The sequence below is a fragment of the Trachurus japonicus genome, chromosome 19 (assembly GCF_045865225.1).
Source record: "Trachurus japonicus isolate A0001 chromosome 19, Traja_1.0".
NCBI lineage: Eukaryota > Metazoa > Chordata > Actinopteri > Carangiformes > Carangidae > Trachurus > Trachurus japonicus.
The window spans coordinates 6462563-6473521 of record NC_140925.1 but is presented as its reverse complement, the minus strand read 5'-3'; the positions used below and the strand labels follow the sequence as shown (position 1 = coordinate 6473521).

At 41.1% G+C, this 10959-nt stretch overlaps 1 protein-coding gene across 38 annotated transcripts in view; it reads left to right on the top strand.

Annotated features, from left to right (window-relative positions):
* The window catches only part of LOC146967258 (ankyrin-3-like), a 167762-nt gene that overhangs the window by 74186 nt on the left and 82617 nt on the right, over window positions 1-10959 (top strand). For 37 of the 38 annotated variants that reach the window (XM_085762401.1, XM_085762437.1, XM_085762432.1 and 34 more), the window contains exons 2-4: window positions 6241-6342; window positions 7187-7285; window positions 9640-9738. In XM_085762401.1, the coding sequence (XP_085618527.1) occupies window positions 6241-6342; window positions 7187-7285; window positions 9640-9738 (300 nt within the window). Of the gene's footprint in view, window positions 1-297; window positions 457-6240; window positions 6343-7186; window positions 7286-9639; window positions 9739-10959 lie in introns of those variants that run through there. The other variant, XM_085762419.1, reaches the window with a different exon arrangement.

The following is a 10959-nucleotide window of genomic DNA, read 5'->3' as shown; positions in this document are numbered from 1 at the left end:
TTGGTTTGAGATTAACGCCGGAACTCTTCTGCCCCCCCACCACCCCTCCTCTCCTCCTCCTCCTCCCCCCATCCTCCTCCTCCTCCTCCTCCTCCTCCTCCATGCTCTGGACTTTCTCACTGCGAGCCAGGTATTTTTAGCTGTGACATAATGCCCCCCCCTCCCCACCTCCTCTCTCTTTCTCTCTCTTTCACTCTCACCCTTTTGCTCTCTGTCTTTCCCTCACCCTCCCTCCCTCCCTCCCTCCCTCCCTCTCTACCTCTCTCTCTCTTGCATAGACCGTCCCTCCCCTCATCCCTCTCTCCCTCTCTCTCCCTCTCTCTCCCTAGCTGCTAGCGCTATAGGGCTAGCTGCTGCTGCTGCTGCTGCTACAGTAATTGAGTGCTCAGGTTTCACACTTTGAGCTGCAGGCTGACAAACATGGCAGTGGAGGAGGCAGCAGACTATTTGGCAGAAGTAAGTCTCGACTTTACAGACTGTGAACATCAACCTCACCTCCTCACAGGGGGTGAAGGTAGAGGAGGAGGAGGAGGAGGAGGAGGACTTAGGACTTAGTGATGTTGTGGTAGTTACCGGTCCAGACGGGACGTTGTGTATAGACTCAGGGATGAGGTGTGTGTATGTGTGTGTGTGTGGGGGGGGGGGTCTCTTGCTGCACCACTCTGCTGCAGTGTGCGTGTATGAGTGTGTGTGAGGGTTTATATATACAGTACAGTACATATGCCTGCCATTCTGTGTGTGTATGTGCATGTGTGTGTGTTTGCATTCCCAATAGGTCTGTACATTTGTATATTGTGTCAGATTATAAACAGAAGAGCCTGTGTGAGCAGAGCACACATGTTCATGTTGCACTGATGTGAATGGAGGCACCTGACCTTGGACAGCGGCGCATGCTCTGTGTGTTTTCTAGAAAAAGGGAATAAAATGAATTAAAAGGGCAAAAAAAGAGAAAAGAGCTGAAAAAGTAAATTATACTGTAATCCTCTTTTTTTCTTTTTGAATTAGCTCTTTTGCTCAGTGTGACTTTGTGTGTTAGAAACAGTCTCCCTCAACCTGCTGATATGTGATACACTCTCTGCAGTGTGTGTGTGTATGTAGCTACAGTAATGACTGGTTTAAGCAGCAGTTAACCAGTGGTGGTTAAAAGTCGGTATATGAGCTCGACTCCTCCTGCACAGAAAGGGCAGATAAATCCTGACATAAAAGATTGTTTTGATTTTGAAAAGTCAATTCAGTAAATAGATGTTTGTGTTGAATATTACTCAGCTAATGTTATATTATGTTATGTTATGGTACAGTACGTTTGGTTGGCTGAAGCTCTCTGGTCCCTCAGCGCCGTGATCACTGGGTGCAGGGGGCAGCTGCCATGTTGGAATGTGTCTGACTGTATGTGTGTGTGTGTGTGTGTGTGTGTGTGTGTGTGTGTGTGTGTGTGTGTGTGTGTGTGTGTGTGTGTTGTGGAAAAAGAGTGACTGAAGCATTCTTTGCATATCTGTCGTGGATAAATAAAGGCTACACTAGAGTGACACTCAGGCGATGCTAAACAAGACCTCCACCCTCTTCCACCATCTCCACTCTGCTGCATTTTAAATGTTACTTGGTTAGTTTTAATCCTAAGTGTCTGACAGATTTCACCTGACTGTGTTTTTAAACCGTCTTCAAAGAGAAAAACTGACTTTCAGATCAAAAGTCTCTTTATCCCCTGTGGACCAGAGCTGGGGCTAAGGATTTTTTTTTTTCTTTTTTTTTTTTCATTATTGATTAATCCTCAGAGTATTTTCTTCACTGATCGCTTAATTACTTGGTCTGGAGTCGGTCCAAAGCTCCGTTTAATGTCAGATGGTTGAACAAGCACTAAGCAGGAACCAGTGAATTTGCTAGATCCTGAAAGATTTATTGATTATTAGTAGAGACGTTCTGATCTCAAACCAGTGCATTCAAAACAAACCAACCCAAAAAACCTACAACTTATAGTGTATAACATGTTATTGTTAAATAGCCTAGCTCAAGTTAAACCCTTTGTAAAACAAACGTAAAGGGTGAATGACATGAACATGAACATCTTTTATTATCTCGTTAACAGTTATGATGAATTAAAAATATCATGAATAAATAAATGTAGGAATAAACGATTCCTAGAAACAAATGTTCTATATATTCCCCTAACTTCCTCAGGACTTGCGCTGCACAGATTTGACTTATTGTGGAGTCCGATGCATTTTCAGCAGCATAAGATGATGAATTTCTGATGTTGGCATCTACATCGTAACATTGTTGCCGTTTTTTTTTCTTTTTTGTTAATCTTCTAGTAGATTAGTGCGAATAGTGACAGGAATAGTGACGACTGCATTCCTGTCGGTCCACACCCTACAGCTCTGGACTTGGAGCAACCTGAGAGTGAAGGCTGTGGATGTTGTTGTTGTTGTTGTTGTTGGTGGTGATGTGCACATACATGAACCATGAACTCAACATGCAACAAGCGGGGCCTCAGCTCTATCCTCAGTCTGTCTGTCACAATATAATCTCATATATATATATATATATATAGAACGATGGAACAGAAGTGGTGTGTGCTCTCAAAGAGGGGGAAGCTTTGACTCTGATAATACTCTGAGTTATGAGCAGCCAAAGTCTGGTGCCATGTTTAAAGTGAAAAGTCTTGGCTCTGTGCCTTACAACCCTTCACAGGGTTTAAAAAACTCACAGCTCACCGTCTTTCAGCCCAACTGTGAAACAGCAGCAGACTCTTACTGAGCGTTTTATTGTGAAAAATTAGTTTTGATTTGAGATTGACGAACATTTTCCAGTCAGTTTTCACTCCCACGGCCTGTCAGTGTGTCAGTGTGTGTGTTCAGCATCTGATTTGTAAAGGCAGCAGCTAATTATGCAGTTATGAAGTGGATGTGATACAAGCCTATAATTATCCAATGATATCTTATGTAAATATTGTTTTTTTTATATGTTGTCACACTTCTCAGTTGTGTATTTTACCTATTGTTGATGATGTAATGTGATGGTCTGATACTAGCTAGCTAGTTTAAACCGGTCCTCTGATAAATAAAGATAAATAAATGTATTTCAAGTGTTAGAATTAGTAATAATGACATTTTAGAGAGGATTATAGCAGCCTGTGTGTGTCATGACCCCCAAGCTGACGTCCGGTCTTTGCCCCACTGACTGGATGCTGACACTCAACAACACACTGTGTGTATGAGTGATGATGAACTCTGATAACGTCCTTTCACCGAGTGGGAAGTGAGCTCAGCGATCAGCTTTGGGCCGACAGTCGCTCTACAATAACAGAGCGCACGGTGCAGCCGGCGACACTTTAAAATGACACACAAACATAAATTACTTCCTCAGTTTGCTGCGTCCTGTGTTTTTAAGTTGGATCATTCAAACAAATACACGCTCCACAATTCAGTTTAATATAAATCAGTTAATATACAGAATATATGCTACTAGATCTGTATATTGTGTATAAATCTGTTTTAAACAAAAAATTCAGGCTGATTCTCAGAGGGGTTTTTTGTTTCAGTCTTGAGTGGTGGTTGTATTTTTGCTCAGACAACCTGGAGACCTTCCACATCAATTTGTGTATTGCCTGAGAGGCAAAATCCAGGGCCAAAAAACAAACAAACAAAAAGGAACAACCCTCTTGGACTGAATTCTTTCAGCCTTTTACTGGAATTACTCTGCGAGTACAGTACTTGTGGACAACGTTGACTAAAAGTCGCATCGTCTCATATAAAACTAAAAGCTGTTGCATTTCAGTGAATTCTGTTTTTACACTGGCAGCGATGCCTGAATGGGAGCGTTTGTGTATGAATAAATGTGCGTCCAGGGTCCTGCAGTGAAGTTGGTTTGTGAATGAGCCCAAAGTGTGTGTGTGTGTGTGTGTCTGTGCTTTCCAGAGAATATCACAGGTTAATAGGCACACTCAGCTCAGGCTAATTGCAGAGTGCTAATCCTGCGTGGGTTATCTGTTCGACCACAGACTGTAGCGCTGCACTGCAATCATGAAATCGGAGACACACACACAGACACACACACACACACACCGGCGACTTCCTGCCGTCCTGTCTGTTCCCATCGTTCCCACCATGTTCTTCAACAACCCTCCTCCTCCTCCTCCTCCTCCTCCCCTTGTTTCCCTCTGTCATCCTGCTTCGCTCTGCTGCTGCTGCTGCTTCTGCACAAACCTCCTCCTGCTCTTCATCCTCTTCATCCTCTTCATCCTCTCCCTCCTGCCACACCCTGAAATCCTCACACAGATGTGCACACACAGCAGATTTAACTCCCTCCCTGTTAAATCTTCAGCTCAGCTTGATAACTGCAGGTTAACTACAAAATCATTCTGCTGCTGCTGCTGCTGCTGCTGCTGCTTTCCCCCCTGAGAGATACATTATGAGATATTTTTGATGCTTCCAGGCACCTGTAGTTGTCATCGAGTCGGCCCAGTATCCGTTTAACATAAATTTAAGCTGTTTTCATTTCTTAATAGGCGAGATATGATCATGAAATATATTAAAAGTGTTGTTGTCCCTCTCACTCTGATGTCAGGTTCACTTTCTTTAACTAAATTCTTATGTTTACAGCTGCCATGATTAGACAAAGGTGAATTAAAAATGAATTTGTGTTGGTAAATCAGTAGTTTGCCAGTTCATCTCTGATCTCAGCTTCTGAAATATGATTTTTTTTTCTTTTGGTTTTGTAATTAGAGAAAACCGAATGTTTTCAGGTCGTCAAATGAAAACAAACACATAAATTAATCTATTAGACGAGATATGGTCATGAAATATATTAAAAGTGTTGTTGTCCCTCTCACTCTGATGTCAGGTTCACTTTCTTAACCCTCCTGTTGTCCTTCTGGGTCAAATTGACCCAATATGTTTCCTTCCATCCTTTTCCCCTCCCTTCCTTCCCGTCGTCCTTACTGTACTTCCTTCTTTTGATCCAATTGACCCAATCTGTTCCCTCCTTCCATCTTTCTTTCCTTCCCCTTTCCCTTCCTTCTTTCCACAATCCTTTTTCCCTTGCTTCTTTCTTTCCTTTCTTCTTCTTCCTTCCTTGAATGAATCTGTTACCTCCCTCCATCTTTCTTTCCTTCCTTTGTCCCCTTCCTTCCTTCCTTCCTTCCTTCCTTCCTTCCTTCCTTCCTTCCTTTCGTCCTTACTTCTTCCTTCCTTTTTGACCCAATCTGTTCCCTCCCTCCATCTTTCTTTCCTTCCTTTTCCCCTTCCTTTGTTCCTCCCATCTTTCCCTTTATCCTTCCTTCCTTCTTTCCCTTCGTCCTTCCCGCCTTCCTTCCTACCTTTCTTCCTTCTTTCCCTTCGTCCTTCCTTCCTCCCTTCCTTCCTTGACTCAGAAGGACAACAGGAGGGTTAAACTAAATTCTTATGTTTACAGCTGCCATGATTAGACGAAGGTGAATTAAAAATGAATTTGTGTTGGTAAATCAGTAGTTTGCCAGTTCATCTCTGATCTCAGCTTCTGAAATATGATTTTTTTTTCCCCCCTTGGTTTTGTAATGAGAGAAAACCAAATGTTTTCAGGTCGTCAAATGAAAACACACACATAAATGAATCCGTATTTTTAGTTTAAGTTTTTGATATTCCTACTTCATTTTCAGTTCTATTTACATGATATAGTATAAAGAAATCTCAGACAAACCTTATTGAACAGTTGGAGTCGGTCCCTGGGCCGTGGGCTTGGACTTGGCAGCCTGATTCCTCTCTTGGCTCGGTGTTTTACAGTTTACCAAGCAGACATGTTGAAGACGAGCTCCTGCTTCAAATGTGTTTTTTATTTATTTATTTTATTTTATTCTGGCTCTCGTTCAGCTCCTGCGAACTCTGCTCCCCACACACAAACTTTACCCTGTTTCTTCGGCTAATAACGTTGGAGCCTTGAGGGATTTATTCAACTTATCTCTGGTTGCAGGGATTCATAGGGAGCCTGTGACACATACATAATAGCTTCTGACTAATTCTGCAATATTGGCACCATATTCCCCTAAAATAATAAACAGCCTGGAAGAAGATCCGAGTTATTAAAAAAATGTAATTGCTGTTTTTGAATAATTCTACGCTTATTTGCACAAAGACGCAGTAGGAGCTTCACAGTTTGGGAGAATATTTTATATCTTTTTCATGACATTTGGGGGGGAAAAAAGTTCACGTGTTTATTAATTTTCAAGACCAGCACATGATGACAAACCTGTTTCTCTGTGTGTTGCAGACGGATATAAATGCCTGTTACCTGCGAGCAGCTCGGGCCGGGAACCTCGAGAAGGCTTTGGACTACCTGAAGAATGGAGTCGACATCAACATTTGCAACCAGGTGAGTTTAGTAACACACACACACATTCAAATCTCTGCACTCATCATAATCTTAATAATCTTCTTCATACCCCTTCACCTGCAACAAAGTGGTAAAGGTTAGTGGAAGAAATAGGAAATAGTCAGTCATAATGCATTGATATCAAATGAGTGATTTAAAAAAAAAGAAAAGCAAGCATGACTTTGGTTAAATTTTGTCTCCTGCAACATGAAAATCGGTAAAAATATGTAGAACTGTCACATAAATCTGCAACTACAATGTAAAACATAAACTTTTCTATGAAGAACTGGGTCATGATGTTTAGAAACAAGATTGAAACGCAAATAATGGTGAAAACACAGAACAGTTATGCGTTTTCTTCTGGTTATCTGGTGCATTCTGGGTAATTTGACATCATGAAGTTGATATGTTTTTAAAATGGATCCTATTAACATTATATATCTATCTATCATCTGTCCCTGAGCTGCATTTTCCACCCAAAAACAACTGAGAGCTCATCAATGAATTTCTGTTTAGTCTATTAAGTGTGTATCAATCCACTGCAGAAAATAGTTCCAGACAAACACACAAATGCCTGCAGTGCCCAGGTGTTTAAGGAAATGAAGTTTGTCTTCAGTAGGACTGAATGAGCCACAGACACATATAATTTGGTATCAATACTACAGTATTTATTAAAGAAGTATTAAATTAATTGATCAGCTTCTGTGTGTTCAGTGTTTTTTGACCTGATAACCTTCAGTGTTTACGCTTCAGACAGATTCCTCTGCTATTTAAAGAGACATGTACAGGATTTAATCCCCTTCTGTTGATTGTTAAAGCTCTCTCCCTCTCTCCCTCTCTCCAGAATGGTCTGAACGCGCTCCATCTGGCCTCCAAGGAGGGCCATGTGGAAGTGGTGGCTGAGCTCATCAAGCAGGGCGCCAATGTGGACGCAGCTACCAAGGTGTGTGCCACCCAGGAGTCACACACACACACACACACACACACACACACACACACACACACTGAGCTCTGCTGCGTCAGCTCCTTCTCAAAGTCACATTGCTTAACAACAGTAAAGGAGATAAATGGCGGCGTGTGTTCGCAGCGTGAGGCCGAGCCGACTGATTTAGTGAGGGAGAGAAAAAAAACATGTAAACATTTCGTCTGTGCTGAGCCGAAGCCGGACTGAGACTGATGAACATTAATGCAGTAAAACCTCGGCACGTCACATGTGAACATAACTTAAGTTCTCAGGTATTTATTTAGTAGTAATTAGCTTTGATTGAGCAAAATGCTTAGTCAATATCTTCAGGATTAATTATTGTTGCTGAAGCAGCACCATAGATTTTCCACACATTTTAATTTGCATAAAAGCTATTAACTGAAACTCATACAGCAAAGTAATTCTGTTGATAATTTCATAAAACTCTGCTACAAAAATTGATTTAATAAGTTTCATGGTGTGACTTGAGTTGATAAATCACTCAATTATGAATCCTTAATATTCAACTTTTTTAAATAAAGAAAGGATTAAAGATCAACTTTAGTAAGAACGTGGTTTGTTGTTGGACATTTAAGTATTTTAGCATCGTTGAGCATCATTGTTTTGGTTTTATCAATCACAGTTTTGACTGTTTGTTTGGATTGAGTGTCACTTGTCTCATCATCAGCAAAGTAACGAGTTAGCGAGCAGCTGGTGAACATAGCGAAGCGTTTAGCAGCTAAAGAGACGGATATTTCCCTGAGGGGTGAAGTCATGGAGACAGAAACGGCTAAAAGAGTTCATTATATAAAACTTTACATAGTGAGAATATGTCTGTGTAAATCTTGAATGCAGGTTAATGTGCACTGCACAGACTGATTGTTCACATCTTGCTGCAGAAATAATACTTTTATATTCACTGTCTTACAATTAATATGATAGGAAATTGAGCTTTTATTGTTGAAGCAAGTGAATTGAGATGCAGCTGCAGCAGAGAAGGTGAAGCATGAGAGGAAAAGGAGGTGCAGCAGTTCAGACTGAGGAATGAGGGGAGGAGGAGGAGGAGGTGGTGGTGTATATGTGGTGGGTGTATATGTGGAGTTACAACATGGCAACAGGTGCTGCTTCCTATAGCTGACACGTACACAACAGGTGCATCAAGGCTGCTCCCACACAAGCCAACGTGATACTGTTTCTGTTCTACTGAAATAAAAATATCTGTGTTTTATTGATATGTAAATTACTTTAAAAAAAACAACAACAAGTTTTTCATGCTGAAGTAAAACATCTCTCCTTGCACAGCCACACTCAGTCTCTACTGTGATTTAGTAGCGTCATCAGCTTCACCTCTGGTATTCCCGGGTGTGTTTCAAATGTCTTTTGGTCACACGACCCATCACAGTCCCATTTTTACATACCGCCATTCAAATCATGGACATAAAGTTTAAAACAACATAATTTCTGAATGACATACCTTAATATGAATAATATAATAACACACAAAATAGATCGAAGTAATCACCATACAATACAATAAAATACAATAAAAATCTAATCTAAATATTAATTTCTTCTTGAAACTTTGTCTAGTTTGGTTTTTATTAATGATTGTTGACTTGTCTATTTTTTTTATTAAGGATTGTTGACACACACATGTAAAATGTTAATACTTTTATGAGACTGTAAAGGTAGGGGCAGGACATGATAAGCTTTGCTTCTTTCTGTCCCTTTTCGTACTGGATTGTTTTTTGTTTTGTTTGTCTGTTTGTTTGTATATTCTGTCTATTCTGTTTGTCTAGATGGCGTTTTTAATGTTTGGTACTGTTTATACACGAGGAAAATAAAGAAATGAAAATGAAATGAAATGAACAATAGAACTGAATAGAATAGAATACAATACAATAAAATACAATAATACAATCGATGGCCCCAAACCTGGGCCTGCTTGATCACACCCGAGGTAGCACCCTTTCAATCCCAATAAACCTGAGGGAGGCGGCAGAACCATGGTTTTTCTCTTAATAATATCTGGCGATGGCATAATCAAGGTTGTTATTTCTGATGGCCGCCTTATCTTCAGCAATTCTCAGTTTTAGGTTACATTTCATTTTGTCAACATACATCAAACCACACGGACAAATCAACACATACAGTAGATAACCTGAGTGAATCTTTTATTTTGTATTTCTTTCCAGAATGGGGATGGTTGAATGTTGTAGTGTAAGATGTGTTGGCACAATGTGCACATTTTCCACATCTGTAATTCCCATCAACTTGCTGGGAAAGTCAGCTGGTTTGTGTGGGCTCAAGTTGTTCATGTTTTGTCCCAACAGAAAGGAAACACGGCCCTGCACATAGCTTCTCTGGCCGGGCAGACGGACGTGGTGAAGGAGCTCGTCACCCACGGAGCCAACGTCAATGCACAGTCGCAGGTAACACACACACACACACACACACACACACACACACACACACACACTCATATACACATGCACGCGCACATGCACACACTCGAAGCTCTCCAATTGTGAAATCATCTTTGCAGGAAATCCGCGTTTGAGTGTGTGCGTTCATGCAGATGAATGTGTATGCAACCACTATACAGAGTGTCCATCTGTGTGTGTGTGTGTGTGTGCTGACTACTGAATGTGGGCCAGGCAATACTGCAGAGCTGCTGACACAGCACACACACACACACACACACACACACACACACACACACACACACACACACACACACTGGTCTGGTTACCACAGCAACCGTAACAGAGTCAGAAAGGAAGATGTTGAAGTTGGTATTGCTGAGCTGTGACCTTCAGCGCTGAACTGAGTCTTCAGTTTTTATTCTGTTTATAAATGTGACCACTTCATTAGGTTGCAAAAGTAAATCAATTTATCTCTATGTGCTTTGTACTGTTCAGCTTTTATTGACATACCGTACAAGCAAAGCTTAAAGGGATAGTTCCACATTTTAGCAAATTGGCCCATTGCCATAATCCTTATAGTTTTAGCAGTGGGTTCGTTACCTTTAATTGTCGGTGAAAGCTATTTTTAGAACGGCGGAGCAGAGCCACAAGCTGCTCAGAGCTACGCTACAGAGGCAAATTGGATTTCTTGGTTTCCCTCATCAAATACACAATCCAACAACTCTAAAACACTCTCATAGACCCTCTAAAACAACTCTGTCTCGTATTGTTCTGTTATTATCTCATAGCGTGGTGAATGTGCAGGTCACAACTTGTCCACCAGAGTGTTTTGGAGTTGTTAGTTTGTGTATTTGATGAGTTTGATGAGGGACACCAAGAAATCCCTTGAGCCTCTGTAGTGTAGCTCTGAGCAGCTCGCGGCTCTGCTCCTCCGTTCTAAAAATAGCTTACACCGACAATTAAAGGTAATGAACCTACTGCTATGATTATGGCAATGGGCCAGTTTGCCAAAATGTTGAACTATCCCTTTAAACACACAGTGTGATTGAATTTACACGGGTGTGTGACTGTGACTTTGCACTGTCGCTGCTTTTTGACCTGTGACGCATCAGAGAAAAGACACAAGAATAAACACACAGAAGAGAAGAGAAGAGAGGAGGAGGGAGAGGAGCTTTTGAATCCTAATGTCATTTTTGGATCCTTGTGTTGCTATGGAGATCAGTTTTC